This window comes from Populus trichocarpa, chromosome 2 (genome assembly GCF_000002775.5).
Source record: "Populus trichocarpa isolate Nisqually-1 chromosome 2, P.trichocarpa_v4.1, whole genome shotgun sequence".
NCBI lineage: Eukaryota > Viridiplantae > Streptophyta > Magnoliopsida > Malpighiales > Salicaceae > Populus > Populus trichocarpa.
In genome coordinates, this window is record NC_037286.2 from 7,743,937 (window position 1) to 7,764,563 (window position 20,627).

A 20,627-nucleotide genomic window follows, 5' to 3' on the forward strand; every position below is an offset into this window, starting at 1 on the left:
TTATAAATTTAACATAAATATATTTTTTGTTAATAATATAACTTTTTATGATAATTATTAATTTAAATTAAACCATCATAAGTAAAAGAAAAATATTAAGATGACTATTATAAATTATGATTTTAATTTTTTTTATAAAAAATAGGTATAATCTTAATATATTTATTATTTTTCGGTGAAAATTTTTGTTTTCCAACAAATAAACTCGTTTTCGAACTTTTCATTAAACAATGAAAAGTACAAAAGAAAAGGAAGAAAAAAGAAAAATTGTTTTCAATTACTAAATAAACTCTTTCACTTAATCCAAACGCACTTCTTCTCATTCAAAAAACTTTTTTTTTCAAAAAAGAAAAAACGAGAACAAAAGCACTATTACATAGAAAAAACATAAATTCATCTTATTTGAATCTCCATGAAAAATATGTCGCATTAAGATTAAATTATAATTTTTTTATGAATTAGAGACTTTTCATAATATATTATAGTTCTCTGACAATTTTCTTGTACGTACTATAATTTTACTGCTTAAGAACCTTAATTTTTTCTCTATAATATGCATTTAAATTCAATCTTATACCATCGTGGAAGTGTCAACAAAACGAGCACTCATTCTCACACTGCATTGTTTTTTTTATATATATATATATATATATATATATAGATATCCGGACCTATAATAATATTTGTATTGTTGATCAAAACTAAAAAAATAATATTTTTTTTATTCTTAATTTTCCAACTTTTGCATTACCAACCTACCTCTCGATAAAACTACATGACACAAAAGTTGAACATTTGAAGAAAAATTCTCAAGATATATTAAAAAAAATGTTATAAACAATATAATTTGAGAAGTTATTTCAAAAAATTTCTTCTTGAAAAAACAATTTTTTTAAATTAAAATATTTTAATTTAATAATATTGAAATTTTACATTGAAACAACAAGATTTTCTTCTAGCATATTTATACAATAAACTATAATATAAGCAAGTACTCAACTAGTAAAGATTGTAGGCTCTCGCGTATAAGAGTTGGGTTGAGCAAGAGTAAAACCTTCATTTTTATCTTGCGTGCGATGTAATGTCTATATTTTTTAAACCTTTTATCTCCAATAATAATTTATTTTTTAACTCTTTTTTTAAAACTTCTGTAATTTATTTTCATAATAACTATATTTTTTCTTAATAGCTATTTATTTTCACTAACAACTATTTTTTTAGTAGCTATATCTTAAAGGCTGACAGTTTTCTTTTAATTCTCCATTTAATTTATTTATGGATTTTACATATTCTAATCCTATATATAAACAACTGCACTATCTTAAGAATATAAAGATTTCTGTACTTTTTTATTAAGCTAGAGATTAGCCGGGGATTTGAGTACCATGTTGGCATTTTGTGGAGGGAAGTGACCCCTCTGGAGCTGGACGTTGGCTGGAGTAGTTCTTGCCTGTTATGCCTCCTTAAGATGGTGCCTCCATCAGAGATAAGAATCTTTGACCGAAGATATTTTAAAGCGAGCTTTGGACTGTGGTTTTGTGAGGACGTCCGTAAGCTTATTGGATGTGGAGACATGTGCGACTCGGAGAGAGCCAATAAACTCCTTTTCCCATACAAAATGGAAATCAAGATCCAGATGTTTCATTCTTGAATGAAAAGTAGGAATTACGCATAGGTAAGTATCACCGATGATATCACAAAGTGGACGAGGTGGCTATAAAGGGGGAAGATGTAACTATTGGAGGAGATTGGTTAGCCATATGATTTCAACGGCGGCTGAGACAACAAAGTGATACTCTTCTTCTATAGAAGAACGAGTAAAAAAACATAAGCATATATGCATGGAGGTGAGTGAAATCATCGTGATTGCCTGCCCACTTAGCATCAGAGTAAGTTATCAATGTCAAGGGCTGTGAACGACAAAGAAGCAGAACATGGTTAAGTGTGTGCCAAGGTATCGAATCATAAGATGTTTCGCTGCAGTCCAGCTGTCCAGCGAGTTTGATTTGGAGATTACATGTATTGAGTTGATCTGTTCACGGCATGTGCAACATCTAGTCGTGAGAGACAAAGATATTGCATGCTACCAATCAAACTACATTACTGAGAGGCATCAACCTGTTGAGAGCATCGATGAGAGTGAGTCAAGTAGAGCAACTTAGAGGAGTTACTGATTCCTTGATTCCCTTCATATTAAAACGAACCAGGATATCACGAATGTGTTGCTGTTGAGAGATAAACATGCTTCAGGTGTGGAAATCACCTCAACACCAAGGAAACAGTGAAGGTGACTGAGGTTTTCGATGGAGAATCAATGGGAGAGTGCTGCAATACATGATGAATGAATATGGGAGAGTTGCCTAAGTAATAAGTCATCCACATCAATAAGAATAAATCAGAACAGTCTTGTTAGTGTAGATGAATAATGAATAATCAAATTGAGCTTTGTCCTTTGTTTGAATTGTTTTAGTTGCTTCATTTAATTGCTCATGAATTTGAATTTCGTTTCTTTGATGTACCTGTGTGTTTGTCAAATAAGAAATTGATGCTAGTATGTCTGATGTTGACTGTGGGAAGCTTGACAACAAAGTGAAGGAATCAAGAAAGGAAAGAAAAAGAAGATGGTGGTTGAAGCTCGACTATTACCATCCATGAACCAAGATGAGGTGGAGACAGATTCGCAACATTTCGAACCATAAAAGCTTCTCTCCAGGTTGAAATCCCAGGATGTTAGCTGGGCATTCTCTAGAGTCTACGCAAGCAATCACCAGGCTGATAGAAACAATTTTGTTTAAACCTTGGTGATTGAGCTTCAGAAAGAGTTTTGAAATGCTCCACTTCTCCCCTGTTCAACAGCGCAGGATGACAGAAGGATGAAGAAGCAAACGGAGTTTCTCAAAGCCATAATATTACTCTTTTGCTTGCTATCTGATACTAACAAGTACCTGTGCTTCTTGAAAATCAGAAACCTCTGCTTCGTTAATTTGATCAAAGAAGTCCGCCCCGCCATCTGTTTTGGACATTCAGTACTTCAAAGCTTGTGAGTTCTTGAGCAAGTCCTGTAGAAATGCTCGAAGCATTTAATCTCAGAGCTGAGTTCTCCCAGAAAATGAAGATAAGTGATCATTGAAATAGTGAAGTACGCGCCTCACATGTTACACTCCCAGTTTATCCTAGGAACTTGGAAGCATCACTAACTTTAGCATCACCAGCAAAAGTTACACTTGCTTGATCTGCTATCTGTAAACTGAAAGTGTCTTTACTCTCAAGTAGTAGATATTTTTTTTAAATGTCATAAAATTACTCTGGCCATGAATACCGTCAACATTGCATTATTGTTCCATAAAAAAAATCCATTTCAAAGCAGAAAAAAGGGAATCTATGACCTTGCGTGATCATAACCTCCGAGAATCAATGACGTCAACAGCCAGGGGGGGTTAATCCTACCGTTTGGTGGGGTAGAAGAGAAGCAAAAATGGAAAAAGAATTGTTTCGATATGTGATAGTGTGAAGCAGGACAAGAGGGTTTAAACCCTGGTTAAAGTTAACAAGTGAAACATGTAACAAAATAATTAGGATTCTGTACTGGCATTTGTAGAAAGCTGACAAGTTTTTTTTTTCCCTTTTTGGGTAAATGAAAACTGACAAGTTGTCTGCCAAAATCTAAACGCAAATAATTGAAGTAAAAAAAATAGAAAAGTCTTATTTAACCCCCATGTGAAACTTCAGAAGCTTGGTTTCTTTGCTAACAAGTTCATTAACAGGCCTGGTCATTGTTATGTTCCTTAACAGGAACAAGTTCATTCGAATTTCAGCAAATTTCCTGGTACACGCTGATAGGTATAGGTAAAACCAATATAGTAAACCCTTAATTAAACAGTGGATAATCAAAACATTAAATCAATAATACGTAAAAAAATAAAAAATAAAAAATCCTTGGTTTCTATCAATTACAATCCTGGATTATAAGTGCATGCATGAACTAACTTGAGTAAAGGTGATTACCGCAACAAAGTATCATCAACTCTCCCCAGTTTCTCCTGATGAAGGAGAAGTCAGAGAACAAGAAAGCTAGTATCCTTGGTCATCAAAGATTAGCGTATAAACAATCAGAATACAAGTAGAGGCTGAGAGAAAAGAGCTTGCTGTTTTCAAACTAGGCCAATTCCCGTGAAAGCCCGTGAATGAATTGATGATGACTGAAAAGGGTGAGCTGAAAGGGTTCCCCTTTGACTGAAAAAGGCCTAAAAGCAGCGAATGTTGCAATAATGGAACGAGTTTTTTAGCCTGTAATTTGAGAGCAGAGGACTTGCAAAGATTAGACATTTGGAAATCAGCATAGTAGTTTGGAAAACGCTACATGAATATGAATCTGTGCTTACGGATTCGCCAGACCATCTCGCTTCCCGCCCTTGTCCTAGGCAAGTCTCAACTTGCATGCTTATTATTTTTGTCTCTTAGACTTCGGTTGTCAACATTGGATTTTGATTCATGAATAAATAAATTATTTAGAGGTAAGGAAGGCACACAAGGCATTAAAACAAAAAGCCTAAAGGGGAAGGCAATTTCACCATAACTACAGACACTTTTTTCTATTCACCACATTAGTTAAATGACAATTTTGTTCATTCCAAAAAAATTCATATGCCTTTGTTTTAAGAGTATTTTTGTTTTTTAATACGGCGCATTGATTATTAAAATTTTGTTCGGATATAATTATATTTTACTTGTTTTTGTATAGTAAAATAATTTAATTATCTCCAAAATAAATAAAAAATTATAAACATGTTAGGGAGGGATAAATAAGTTTTTTTGTTTTTTAATATACACTAAATTGACAAGTATATCCTTAATACCAAAAAACTTTAACCATTGGGTCATGGGCCTTTAGATCTTTTTATGTTGGTATTTTGGTAATTATTGGGGTAATCAAGAGCATAAATATTTTTTTGTATTAATTAAATATTATTTAATTTTCAAAAATTGTTGGCATGTGTTGTGTAAGCGCCAGTGTGTGAGAGGAGCGCGCACAATTTAGACGATGTATGCAGCGCTTTCTAGTGACAAAAATGATATTTTACAATGTTGTTGGATGCGCCGCCGCATTCTCTTCCTCCTAGTGTGATACATGTCAATGACTGTTGGGCGGTTTCTCGTAGGCTGACCTTTTTTTCTTCTTCTTCTTTTTCTCTTAACCGAAAAATAAAGGTTGGTCCTTTTTGTTCTTGATATTTCAACTTTAGTCTTTATTCTTTTGATTTTTAACTTTTGTCATTGACTTTTTTGTTAAAGTTTTATTTATTTTCAATTTAATCCTCAATTCTAATTTAACATATATAATGTTTTTCAATATGGTCATTCTTTTTTTAATTTCTATTTTTTTTCTTTGCCACTTTCTCAAAGTTTTAGTGGTTTTCGATTTTATTATTTAATCTAAGTTTGTAGTGTTTTTTTTCTAATTAAGTTCTCATTCTTTTAATCTTTATTTTTCTTCATTATGTTAATATTTTTTCAATTAACCAACCAATCAAAAAAATATTTTCAATTTAATATAGCCCTCAAATTTATTTTTAATTTTTATTTTTACCCTCATTCTTTTAATTGCTATTTTTTTATTTGAGATCCTTTCATATAATTGATTTTTTTTCTCAATTTTATTTTTCAGCATTTAATTTGTTGAGGATTGAACTTCTCAGTTTTTTCATCCATGGTGCTTCCGGTCTAATCACATGTCTCAAGTCATGGTCGAGTAAGTTGACCCGATTAATCCAGGTCAACTCTTATTTTATAAAAATATAAAAAATATTATTTTGAATAAAAAAATAGAAAAAAGAAAAATATCAACGAGTTTTAACCGGGTTTTCCCAGAGATAACAAGGTTATAGGTTAACCCTGTTTTTTTATCGGAATATATCGGGTCAATTCTTCTTTATCTTTATGGAGACTCAACCCGACTTAAGCCCCAAATCACCTAGGTCACGGGTCAAACCACAGGGACGGGTTTTAAAAAAGTGATTTTTCATATTATTTCAATCTCATTATCTGGGTCATGGATTCTGCAGGTTAACCTGAGTTCGCTCACCTTTTATTACCTAAATTACATGTTTATCACGCAACCCCAAGTTTACTCGAGCATGTTTTTGTCTCTTTTTTATCCAATTACATACTTCTAGAGGTTTTTTCCTAAGTTATCGTGGTCATTTAAAAAAATTTATTTATTACCAATTTGTTTATCGTCTCGTTAAAATAAAATTGACTTATTTAACCCGATTGAGACTATAATCCATGTCATTTTATTTTTTTATTTCTTTAAAATGTACAGGTGACAGCTTAACATCGTTTTTATGCACACAAAAAAAAGTGCAACCATAGGTAGTTTTTATCCAAGTTGAATTGTTATTTAGCTATGCAACTTTAATGGTATATTGAAAAGCAAGCTAGGTTCCCTTTAGATGGGCCACAGAAAAGGCTTGGAAATTACTAAGGATGATCTATAAATTTATGTGCATCCATATCCATTATTTATTAAGAAAACTAAATGAGATTAATATTTTACTGTGAAGATACTCGCATTTCAGGATTTGCATAGTAAAATGATTGTTTTGTCCTTCATAATAAAACTCATAAAACTTTCTTCAAAGGGAAAAATAATTTTTTTTACAAGACTTATTTGTCATTACTAAATTGAATGAGAGTAGAATGGTCTTTTAACATTTTTTTTGCACAATGTAATCTATAAAATACTCTTAAAAGTATAATTTGATTAACTATTGACTAGGGGCTTTTTCATATTTTTCACATTAAAAAAACATTAGAATGACTAAATTACTCTTAGAAGCAAAAAAAAACTATAACTTGCATCAATGGGCTTTTGGGTCTTTTCATCCTAATCTTTTTGCTATTTGAAGTGGGGTAATGGCAATCTAGTCTTTTAATAAAAAAAATAAAAGATAAATTGTTGACACGTGCAGCGCACACGCTAGTGAGTGGGAAGAGCCTGCACCCTTCAAGCGACATGTGCAGGCTCCTCCAACATCAAAACACCATCTTCTGCAAAGGCGTTGGGAGAGGTGAATCAAGATCTTCACGGTGGCAGAGTGCATGTTAGCAGCGTGGTTCCGATAGACTTTTTTCTTCTACCCCCTTTCTTCTCTTTTTTTTTGTTGGCAAAATACAAAAGTGTCTTATCATTTTATTTTTATATTCAATTTTGTTTTCATTCTTTTGTTTGCTATTTGTTTTGTTTTTATTTTATCTTTTTTTGATTAATTTTTTTCTTCAATTTAATCCCTCATCATTTAGTTTCATTTAATTTTTTTATCAAATTTTATCATCATTCTTTTAAATGCTATTTATTTCTTTTTTTATCCTTTTTTTATTGAATTTCATTTTCAATTTCATCCCTTAGCATTTGATTTTAATTTATTTTTATGTCAAATTTAGTTCCCTTTCTTTTTATTGCTATTTGTTTTGTTTGAAAAAAAAATTTGATTGATTTTTTTCTCGATTTCATCACTCAATATTTTGTGATTGAAAATTTTATTTCGTTATTTTTTAGGATTTATCTTCCATGGTGTTAGTCTCGGGCTTATGGCAAGGGTCACAAGTTTCAGATATTAACACGAGTTGACTTCTGTCTTTTTTTTAGTTTCTTTTAAATTTGATTTTTTTTAATCTCATCCTTCATCATTGGATTTATGGAGAATCGATCTTCACTTTTTTTTTCACTTTTCTATCTACAGGGTTATCTCAATCCTATGTCTATGGTTGTGGGGCTAACAAGTTATCTCGGGTTGACTCAGGTTTTTTTTCATTGCTTTTTTAGAATTTATTTTTTACAGTTCTGCCCTTCAACATTGGATTGTTTAATAATTGAATTTTATTATTTTATTTATTTTTTTTGATGAGTTTACCCTAGTATTACGACCAGGTTGCATATTTGGTATGCTAAACCAAATGGACTCGGGTCGGGTTTTTTTATTGTCAATTTTTTTATCAGCTTATTTATTATTGTTGTATTTTTTAATTTATATTATTATAATTATACGAGATTATTAATCTTAGTCAATTAAATGATCATTGTCTCAGTTTTTTTCTCTTCTTTGAAAACACTTACATCATTGTAGCTTAACAAAAATATCATCGAAGACAAAAATACAATGATATATTATTAATACTATGGTTCCCCATGGAAAATCAACATGACTTAACAAAGAAATTTATTAAAGACAATAATATAAGAATATGTTATTAATGCTAAAAATCCATGAAAATCATAACGAGAGGTATTAAAATACAAAACATTCTTACTAAATTTTCCTTTTTAGGCATTAAAATGTAAAAACAATCTTACTAAATTTCTCATGTATTATTTCTCCACAATCTCTTCTATCTTACTAAAATCATTAACTTCATAATTAATGTCGAGATTTCAACCATCTTTTTTGAGCAATAGCATGAATAGTTTAGGTTAAATTTCTTGGTTATGTTCATCATTGGTGACAAAGTCTGAAACAAACTTAAAAGAATTATGGGTCTTTTCATAGTTGATTAATAGGCTTCCAAGATTAAAAACAAAAAAACTTAGACAACAACCCACAACTTTCTACAAACAAGTTTTATGTATAATATATGGAATCTTCCAATGCTAGAATTAGCTCAAATGCAGGGAGAATGTTGCCTTAAAAGTTATGCATAGCAAACAATAAATGAAAATGATAAATGCAAGAGAATGTTCATCTTCTTGTGTGTTTGTGATTAAATAAGCTTTTAAGAAACTTACCTAATGATTCATGGATGCTTATATATCCATAATCACGTAAACTTATATGAAATGGGGTCAATAGATTGTGTAAACTTATATATTCATAATCTATTTTGCGTAATAAATTATGTAAAATAATAGTCGTTGTTATAGCGGATGGTTATACCTTCACACTGTTATGTAGGTCTCGTTAGCATTAAATACAAGCACGAGTTGACACCATAATTGGATTTGAGCATGTCACCATGAGATTAACTATGACACCATAATTGGATTTGAGCATGTCACCATGAGATTAACTATGTAATTAAAGGAGGATAAGTTCTATGAAACCTAATCCTAGCCCCTAGTGGGCCAGGGTTAACCCAAACACACCATTCTGGTTTGGGTTCGAGTTAGGGGGACTCGGGCTCAGACCCCCAATTGGCTCTAAGTGGTGGGTCCCCTATAGCCAACCCAAGCCCAAACCACTAGGGTGTGAGTTCGGTATAGCCTAATCCAAACCCACTACTTTGTTGGTTTGGGTTCGGGTTGGTGAGTTCTACAGGGTCAGCCCAAACCACTAATATGGTGGGCTCAGTCTAACTTAACCCAAACTCATCAATTTAGTGGTTTGAATTCGAGTTAATAGGTTTCAGGCTTAGGATAGTAGATTACCCAGAATTATCCTAAGTTCAAATCACCAATATAACGGGCTTAAACTACCCTAACTTGAACTTACTAGTAAAAATGATTTAGATTTAAGCTTTCACATGCCATGTTTATCATTCGCATCTAGATTGGTGAATTCAAAATAGTTCACATCTCAAGTGCAATCTTTACTTCTCTTTAAATTTCATGGATAATTTTTTCTTGCAAGCTGAAGGACATGGATTATGTTTTTAAGAAAAAACAGCTACTTAAAAGCAAATATTACCTACAACATGACATATAAAACTAGCATTTTATCTCTAACAACACATTAACAAAATAACTAAAGGCATGAGGTTAGTTTAACTGTTTATATGATCAATAAACCAAGCTAATATATTATATTTGCTATTTATTAACAAATTTGTTTTATGGCTCACTTGGCTAACGTAACACCACAATATTTTTTCTTATGCGACGAAAGTCATGTCGCTATCACATAACTTTTTTTAAAAAACAAAAAAAGTAGATCAAGATAAAAAATAAAGGCATGACACATGAGCCTAAATACGGGTCATGTGCCTGGGTTGTTTTGTAACAATCCCATGACTTTTTTTAATTGGGTTTTTTTTTAATTACATTATTTAATGCTGAGTTTTTATTGAATTTTATCATTTATTATTGGTTTGATTGTGAATCAATTTTTTTCTTTTTTTTCAATTACATCATTTAATGCTGGGTTTTTATTGAATCTTATTATTCATTATTGGTTTGATTGTGAATCAGTATTCGTATTTTTTATCATATAATAAATTTTAAAAAATAATTTAACCCGGTAGATTCAGAAACCTAAATCACGAGTTTGACGAGTTGATTATGGTGAAACTTGCATGTTTTTTCCTTTGATTTTTATTTCTTTAGACATACCCAAACAACAAGGTCATGTCAGGAAAATTCCCACGCGATTTAACTTAAAACCTAGGGCAAGTAAGGAGTCGGATCAATATTTGTTTTGCTATTTGTTTTTGAAATTTTTATTTTTTTTTTCAATTTAATCTTTTAATATTGGGGTTTTATCATCCAGTATTGAGTTAATTATAAATCGGTATTCGTATTTTTTATGATAAAATGAAATAAAAAATTAATTTAACCCAATAGATTTTATAACCCGGGTCACGGGTTTGATGGGTTGACTAGAGTGAACCTGTCATGTTTTTTTTTTCTTTAATTTTTTTTTCTTTTGACCTACCCAGTCGATAAAATCATGTCAAGACGATTTAATTTAAAATTAGGGTTAAATAAAGAATTAGGTTGAAATTTTGTAAATTTAAACTGTTATACCAATGTCCAGAAATTTTTGATAATTTAAATATTATTTCCTATGTTCTAAAATAAATGATTCATGCCGCAACAACCTAGTTCATTACTTAATGATACTTGTAGACGAGGGGAAACAAATTAAATCAGGGAGGACGACTGCCCCTCATCCTGTCATCCACCCTGTAGCCCCGCCACTGCTAAAAAGACTAATTTAAACGAAAAAAACAAATGCATAAACAGAGTCCTTCATACGTAATCATCTAACTTATTTTTGGAGATATAAACATTTGACTGTATCCAAACTCACCGCTTCCATTTTTTTACTCGATTATGAAAATTCAACGGTCAATTTCTATCTCTATCAACATCACTAACCAGACCGAAGACTCTCGCCCTTTTATTCCCCTGGACCACTTGGCCGAACCCAGAACCCGAGGCCCGGTTCTCCACAACAGCGTTCAAAGCCCGTTTCAAAATCCCAACATCCTCCTCTCCACCACTGCCATTATCCCACCTCATCACTACCACACTCTTGGTCCGGCCAGCCACCGTCATCATCTCGGCCCGCACCGCCCTGGCCCTCACAGACTTAATCGCTCGAGTCAAATCCATATGCAGACCCGGTCTATCTTCACAACAAACACTCACTTTTATCATCTTCTCTTCATGACCACAGCAACTCAGCGTAGCCTCGTCTACTTCTCCAGGATATGGCCAGTTCTCTTCGGGCTCTAATCCGCTGCTACAGTTATTACTATACTGCCGTGCCGACCCAGCTGCCTTCATTTTTAGGTCTCTCACGTGATGCACTACTTGAGCCAGCAACGAGGCCTTGTCTGTCTGCGTTTATACACGAGAAACAAATTAACGTAGTTATTATCATATCACAACAACGTCCTACAAATTTGTTTAAATTTAGGTCTTAAAGTATTAGAAAGAGGATTTTATACATATACATACATACATATATATGTGCATGTATATGTATGTATGTAATATAACCTTGGTGGGGTTGGGAAGGAGAGTACGGAGGGTGGAGAGGTGGGCGTTGATACGTTGTCTGCGTCTCCTTTCTGTTTCTTTGTGGCTCTTGCATGATGACTCAGTTGATATTTTAGCTTCTGTTTTTGAAGCTGAGCTCAGGATTGATTCCCCACCGTCCATCATGTTGACTAAGCTTGGCTCTGGTATATGCCCATCTTGATTTAAATAGTAAAAGCTTTGAAAAGGATGCATCTCTTACGTTTTAGCTAGTATGTGTGAGTTAAACTGCTTGACGATACAAAAAGTAAGGTAAAGTAGTGTTTTTGCTGTGAAAATGAGGTTTGGTTTTTGGGTACGGGTAGAGCAGAGAGAGAGAGAGAGAGAGAGAGAGAGAGAAGTGTTTTATGGGTGCATAAAAGGAAGAGAAGAAGAGTGAAAGATAAATGAAAGTTGAAAGTTGAACTTTAGAAGGAGACTCGACTTTGGAGACTAAAAGAAGGAGAGAGAGAAGAGAAGACGGTACGTTTTTACAGCTGACTGTGAAGGAAGCGTTTAGAGGTGAATCGTCGTCATAGGAGGGTAGAAGTGTGTGACCGCATGCCTTACATGGCTCTCTGGGTTTGAGCGCGACCTTTTCATTTTACTTCAACTTTTAATTAGTGAGCGAGGGAAATGAAGTTTTATATTAAAATTGGATTTTCGATGATCAAGGGACCAATCATATATTAATTAAAAAAATTAAAATGAAAATTTTATTTGAAATTAAAAGTTGTTATATATTTTAACTGCCTTTTTTTTTTACTTTGGTTATTTGTATTTCAATTCAAACCTTTCCTTTTAAAAAAAAAAATTAATTGGATATTAATTTTAGGCAATTAAATAGAAGAAAAGTTGAGGATGAAAGTTAATTATTTTAAAATATATATATATATATATATGAGAGGGTGAATAAACAATGTTGAATAATAAAAATGTCACCCACCGTAACTTGTGTTTGTTTTCATGGTTAGCTGTGTGTTTTCAAAAAACTTATTATTTTTGTTTAATATTAATTTTTTTATGTTTTTTAATAATTTTAATGTGCTAATATTAAAAGTAAATAAAAAATAATATATTTTAAATAAAAGAATATTTTAAAAAATAATGGATACTTCACTAACAAACAATACTTTACTATTTTGGTTATCAATTGGATATATTAGAAATCGCGCTCTTTTACTCTTTCATGGAAGTAGAATTCATGGTGAATTTTATGTTTAAAATACAATAATGAATACACTCTATAATTTCTTATCGATATTATTGGAAATATTAAAGTTATAATAATCCATTTCTCGATTCTTTTTTTTTTTCTCTCGTTCTTTGGTCAATACCATTGGATCAAAGCTTAAACCTCAATGTAACCGTACTCGGAACTTGGAATTTTCCACCTACCAAACTTTACGAAGTTCTTAGTTCTTCGTCGTGTTCTTTAAATTAACCTTTTCCACCTAAGCCCACCCAAATTGTACTTGACCTAGCATGCATACCTAACAATGCCCATATGAGAAAGTGGTCCACCGTTGCTAGTCACTAGCACAGTGATCATTCTTTCGTTTTCGCCTTTCTTTTCTTTACCTAAATAGCATCTTTCTTATCATAGGGTTGTATAAATTATTATTTTAAATATTTTTTATTTTAAAAATTTATTATTAATATTAGCACATCAAAACAACATAAAAAAATTAAAGAAAAAAAATTCTTGATTTTTTTGCAAAAACACTTTGCAACCACAAAAAATAGAACCTAAAACTTCGTTTATTTGCTGAATCATGAAAAATAAGTTGGAAAATAAATTTTTTATTTCTTATTTTTTTTTCAATTTTAGTAAAAGAATAAGAACTAAATTTAATAGAAAAAAATTAAAAGATGATGAAATTAAAGAAAAAAATTGTAATTTCATAAATGATATCAAATAATAAATAATAATCAAAAGAATAGAAACTAAATCTAACATATAATAAAGTTAAAAGAGGATGAGATTGAAAAAGAATTTGAATTTCATAAATTATTTTAAATAAAATAAATAACAATAAAAATACATGGATCAAATCTGATAGATAAAAAACTTCAATTAAGAAAATGAGAAGAAAAAAAATAACAATTATAAGAATGAGGATCGAAGTTGATATAAAAATCAAATTCTAGAGAATGAAATTGAAAACAAATCAAAAAATCAAAACAAAATATATAATCAAAAGATTAATGATCAAATTTGATATAATCAACGAACAATAATATATTTTTAATGTTTTTGCAAATTTTAGAAAGCTTTTTTTTTGTCAAAATAAAAGAAAAACACTTTCATGAAAACCAAGTAAGTTTTTATTTGACCAAAAAATGTTTTTCATTGACGAACTTTTTCAATAATAAACAAATACATAAAAATTTCAAAATTAATTTATAAAAAATCATTTTCCATGTAACAAATACAATCTAAATGAAATTATGAAAATCTAATTTAAAAAAATATTTAGATAATTAAATATCGAATCAACACCATGAATTACTAAGTTAACAAAGATGAATTATTTTTATTAAAATAATATTTTGTATTTTAAAAAAAAAACTAATTTGATCTAGTCAAGTATAACCAGATAAAATAAATTATTAAGAACTTCGATGGAAGCAATCTAAGTTTGGTTAGATAATATATTTTTTATGTTGATTTAAAACTCAGTTGTTTCATTTTTCGAATAAACTAACCAAGCTGGACTAAATTTAACACTGTAGACCAAAGCATTCAAGGCTGGCGGGTTATGAGGGCGAAACGTGGCACATTCAAGGCCCAAGCATCTGCTGTATATACGTTAATCAATTTCAAGGCCCAAGCATCTGCTGTATATACGGCGGCGTCGACAGGCTTTTTTTTTTTTGAGCTTAAATTTGTAAGTGAATGAAAAGCGACAGTAGCGATAATGACCCGACAGCCTCTCTGGCACTTAAAAACTTTTCGTTCTCTTTCACACCCCCTCTGCATCAGCTCCTACCGGAGCTAACAACTCTGTTCACATTACCACGCTTTTGTGTAAATCTACATATTCCTCTACTGGTGCGCATCACTGTCATCATTGACTGTTTATTATACGTTTCCATTCCTATGATGTTTCTCTGTAAATACAACAACGAAAAAAACAATTATTAATTTGTAGGAAGATATTCACGATGGACTGTAATTTTGTGGCTGTGATTTTATTGAAAGTTTTTTAATTTCTTTTTTATTTTCGTATTCGACCACATGCAGAACCACCTTTAAAGAGGCAATTTATCTCCATGCACCATCCTTTGAGTTGCGTTTGCATGGTATTTTAATATATATATATATATATATATATATATATATATATATATACAGAAAAATACAATGTCTTTGATTCCAAGAAATAAATATAAAAATATAAAATAAATTTATATTTTAAATAGTTTTAGAGTGAATTTATGTATTTTTAAAGTTGAAATTACAATAAGATATGCACCTATTATTTACTTTTGTTTTGTTTGGAGAAAATAACAAAATAATACTATCTTGTTGATTAAATTATCATACATTTGTTTTATGCTATTATTGAATTATCATATTTTATAAGGATTTGAATGATGTTGAAAATTTATTAAAAGAACATGATTAATTGACATATTTGTGTCAAATTAAAATTGAGATCCACTTACCTTTTGGATTAAAACTTTGTTGGAATTTAATCTTCAACATATGCCTTTTAACATAGAACATTAACATAATTTAAATAAATTATGGGTGAATGATAAATTGATCTCAAAAAACCTTTGATTGATATGTTTCAATTAAACCTAAAACTCTTTAAAAGTTTCTATCATATTTGAAAAAAATACAAAACTTTCTTGTTGTTTACAAAGTGAAAAGTTAAAAGGTTAAGATTGGGCTCAAATGACACCAGAATTTTAGAGGGGAGAGATCATAAGCAAAGTGGATTGTGGGTTTAAAGCCACACACACACTGATTGACATAGCTTGGCTCGAGCTTTGGATCGGGATCTAGATTTGATTGTATTGTAAAATAATATTTTGGATCACAAAAGATTATTTTTTGTCAACTAAGATTTGAACTTAAGTCTGGTTCATGATACATTATTTTTTCTAGCCTGTTGTTTTGTCAAGTCCAACCCATAAATGTTAACAGTCTCTTTCATAAGCATTTTATGCAAATCTAAATAGTTTTTTTCAACTCAAAAAATTCAGATTTATAGTCATTATGTTCAGATTTTAATTATTGATTTACGGTGAAAATTAATTATGAATTGGTTCTTTAACCTTTTAGCTCCCAAAATTCACTATAAAAAAAGAATTGAAGAAAGAGTTTCAGATAATGTTTTTCAGATTTTCAAACACCCTTCCTCACCTTATTTTTAGTGTTTTTCTTCTCTTTTTTTATACCTTGGTTTTCCTCTCATATATAGAGTTTAGGTCCATCTTATTATGAGATATTTGAGTTATATAATATTTTTTTTGTTCAAATATCTTGTTTAGAAGTGCATTATATTATTATTTTATATATAAAGCTAAAACGTGTGATGTTTTTACTGTTCACCCTATCATATTTTACTATGGATTACAATAGTGCAATTTTTAAAAAATTTCAATTTGATTCTCAATTATTATTTTTTTGCACAATTAGGCCATTTCGAGACCCAATCAGAGTTCAATTGCATTATTTTGGTAAGGGATGGTTTAATTGAAAGAAAGATAATTGAAGTAACACAAGTAGCGGATTGGAAATTTAAGTCAAAATTTAATTTGAGTCCCCTATCTTTTTTATCTATTAGGTGATTCGTCTCTTGAATTTTACAAAATTCAATTCTAGTACCAAACTTCATTTTACTTATTTTTTGGTTGTAGGAGAGAGAGGAGGTCATTGGATTCATGTATAAGAGAGAAAATGTCTATTGGTGAGGAATCCTGCCACTAAAACGGTCATTTTTGTGTAAAATGGTTTCATATGATGAGAGAAGTTAACAAGGTCTCTAATGGTATTTCCTAGGTGTTTTGGGCCAAAAATAGGTTGAAAATGAGTTTTTTGAAAAAAAAAAAAAAAAGGGTCTTGTTTTTTCTGCCACCACAATAGCTGGATTTTAGAGATTAACAGACGATGCGTCAATTAAACTTAAAAAAATATATAGGCCTGTGCGCAGGCCATTGCTTGATTGGGTCAAACGCCAGGCCTGTTTTTTTTTTTAAATGATTTTTTTTTAAGTAATGCATTAGTTGATATTTGTTTTGAGATAAAAAAAAAAGCAAAGAAGGTTACTTTGTAATTTTTGGAGAAGAAAAGAGAAAAGAAGAAAAGAAGAAAGGCCCACAAGGACAAACCGTCCTATTGTCGCTGACATGTGCTATATCGAAAGAAAAAGGATGTGACGACGCTTCCAATAACATGGTGGAAAGGGTAGGTTTGACCATTGAAAGGCTCTACACGTGACGTCCAAAAGGCGCGGGCGCCTCCTATGCGTTGGCGCGTGGACTGCACGCTATATTAGCTTTTTAAATTTAAATAATAATTAATCATTATAAAAAGCCTTGATTTACATAGAATTAACAGGATAATTTTTAAAATTAGTTTTACTTAGTTATGTTATAATAAAAATAGATATCTATAAGAAAGATAATGATTTAAAATTTAAAAAATAAATGTTTTTTAGTAGATGGATTTTTTTTATTAATGCATTTTTTTATGAAAACAAATCTTTTTATTAATAATATTTTTTAAAATAAAAAACTAAAGCCCATTAAAATAAGTATTCATAAAACTCTCAACCATTTAAATTAAAAAGGGAAGAACAACCAAAACTCCCTCACTTGTTTGTTTATTTATTTCATTTTTCTTATGAAAATATATTATTTTACGATAATCATTGTTTTTAAATAGAAACTTACCATGAATTAAAAAGAAAAACTCAATAAAAAAAATCATGACTATAATTTATGCATGATAAAATAAAAAAATAAAAGAATAATTGATATAAAACATCATGTAAGAATTTTAAAACAAAAAAATAACAAAACTAATATTTTATTCTCCATCAATATTCATGAGCATATTTTGTTTTTATATATTTTGCATACTATATTCATAAATAATAATTTACAAATTAATTTTTAATATTACTATAAAAAAATATGATTTCATTTGAAAATTATAAAAAACTGGATAATATTTAATTAATATTTAATTATTTTATTCATACAATTTCTGATTAGGAAAAAAAATGGTAATATAAGAAGAAAAGGACATGCATACCGGTGCTTTCTTTGTTTTTTTTTTTAATTGTTTTATCACTTGCTTATTTATTTTTAAATAAAATGGATGATGCATTATCATTTAGAAACAAAATACCAAACACATACCATAAATTTGGTTCAAAAACAAAAAATTAGACCAGTTAAAAAAAACCATTATCTTGAATCTTCACTATTTAAGATGAAACCTCACATAAAAAATAATTTTTTTTATTGCTTGAATGTGAATGTTCAAATATTTTCTCTCTCCCCTTCCTGCTTTTTATGATTGTCTCTCCTCCCTCTCAATATACAATGATCAAAATACAAATAAAATAAAATTTAGGATCTAAATATAAAATACTCAACGATGGGTACCAAATATATACAAACTTGAAACTTTATGAATCAAACTATAATTTTCCACGTGTTTTTTTCTTGTCCTTTCAATTTTGTCCCAACAACAAATTATACTTTTTTTTCTTCAGAAAATAACATTTAATTCACAGACAGAACACTTCCAGAGACATTGTACACGTGATAAAATACAATTTTTTTTTTTTATATGGTCTCTCGCCATTAAATAGCTTACATGAACTAATGATGAGCCCGCGTTGAGTGTCTCTCGATCGAGTTGTTTTTAACTATTTTAATTTAAACATTCTCATTGCACGTTATCACGTGTGTTGAAATCTAGGGGAAAAGATACGAGAAAAACATTGAAAAAAGATGGGGAAATGGGAACTCTGTTAGATTTAATTAGATCTTTAAATATCGATGGGTCACATTGAAGCTTTTTAGAAACATCAAAGCAGTCAGTGACAAATTTTAAATGACAAGAGCCAAAATGAAATATTGCTTGCTGGATGTTCACCCATCAGCATTTCATGCATGTCGTGGCCGGACAAGTATCACTTGATCAAGGATTTTTTTGAAAAATAATATAGTTTGGTAAAGATTTTCCTAGAATGATATAGGTTGGAAAAATATTTGAAAAATAACACAATTTAAATATAACTATGTTTTTCAATATTACTTTTGTATACAGCTGTTATTGGAAATAATGGTTGAACACAACTGTATTTTTTAATATCAATTATATATACAATTGTGTGGTGATGTTTATTCTTTTGAAAAATAATTAACACTATCAAAAATCAACTCAAAATTTTTAAAAGATTCAATGGCTAAAAAGTAAGATTTAAGATCAAATGATTGAAGAGATAAAGTGTTACAACAAAAGAGAGAAACAAAGAAAAAAACATTAGAAAGAAAAAACAAGTTACCGATGATACACCGGAGATCCATTTTTGATATACTCGATACCGTTAAAAAAATCTCGACGAGACGATTATAACTGCACCTTAAAAAACTGAGGTCATAATTAACCTCAAACAAAATCCTAACAAATTATGATCATGATTGGTGGTCTTTTAAGGTGTGGTTAAAATCATTTCGTCGAGATCTTCCTTACTATGCTGTTTGTGTTGAAAACAGAGCTTCAATATGCCCCCGGTGACCTATTCTTTCTTAGCCATTAATCTTGAATTTTATTTTTTTGGCCATTGAATCTTTATGAAAATTTAAATTGAATTATATAAATATTAATTCATTTAATTAAAAAATAACTTTTAAAATAACTGTTATTTTTTAATAATAGTTGTTTTTAATCTCTAATTGAAAATTACAGTTATGTTTAAACTTTTAAATATTTTTCTGCAGAGGTTATTTTTTCAAAACTTTTATTAAGCTTTGTCAGGATTACAAAAGAGTGAAAGACACATTGATCAAATGGAAGATATCAAAGGTCAGACCGTCTGTAAAATGTGCATGTGAGTGTGTTGGGTGGACCCCCACAACAATCTGATAGCTATAGAAAGCTAAAGATCAACATCTGATGGCAGTACTCGATCTCCGGACAATAAAGGCAAGGGAATTCCTATTTCTTGGACTTTGAAGGTGACAGTGCGTCACAGCAATAAGCATGTTCGTCACTGCAATCAGCGTGTTTCCAGGCTCACACAATCGAGATATCCACAGTGCAATTGCATGCCTCCACATGGGCCCTCAAGTAGACGCTTGCTTTAACTCCATAGTCACAGACAGGCCATTGCGTTCACCTGTTGAGAGCCTCTTCTGTGAGTTTGGGAGATCTTCATGCTTCGACGAGAGTGCAGACTCTTATACGATTCAAGGCTCGAAATGAATGTATTATCAACGTGAAAAGAGAAACAGCGCTCTTGTTAAAACCTGGATTCCAACATCACAGTAGGAAAAAAACACTCAAACTTCGTATGGGAAGAGTGACAGATCTTAATTTATGCTTGAATAAATACTTTATTCGTGCAGTGATTGAATTTTGAATATTGCCTAAAATTAATGTCACCCTGGTCTCTATTTGCAGCCATGGTCTCGCAAGCCTTGACTGGTTTTGTTTGCTGGCCACTCCTAATCATCATGGCCTTTTTTCGTTTCAATATTTTTCCGTCTGATATATCCAATTCTCCGTCTGCACTCTTTTGTCCAACGGTGATCTAATGAACTTATTCTGTCTTGTATTTGTGAAAAAAAACTAAAGCACAAACAGCCGGTAATGAATAATCTACATGGCATGCATTATTGTTGGGTAGCAAATTATAAG

At 30.6% G+C, this 20,627-nt stretch overlaps 1 protein-coding gene across 1 annotated transcript; it reads right to left on the minus strand.

Annotated features, from left to right (window-relative positions):
- Window positions 1-10,797: 10,797 nt before the first annotated feature.
- Window positions 10,798-12,222, minus strand: LOC7461821 (transcription factor bHLH30). The gene is made up of 2 exons (XM_024595074.2): window positions 11,717-12,222; window positions 10,798-11,554 (listed from the first exon to the last, which is right to left on the minus strand). Exons 1-2 carry the CDS (start codon window positions 11,948-11,950, stop codon window positions 11,060-11,062), a joined length of 729 nt encoding a protein of 242 aa, XP_024450842.2. The 5' UTR covers window positions 11,951-12,222; the 3' UTR covers window positions 10,798-11,059.
- Window positions 12,223-20,627: the final 8,405 nt, after the last annotated feature.

Coding starts and splice junctions, on each gene's coding strand:
- LOC7461821 (XM_024595074.2), bottom strand. CDS start 11,950: ATGCATCCTTTTCAAAGCTTTTACTATTTAAATCAAGATGGGCATATA. Junction 11,555..11,716: donor TCCTTCCCAACCCCACCAAG/GTTATATTACAT, acceptor GTATAAACGCAG/ACAGACAAGGCCTCGTTGCT.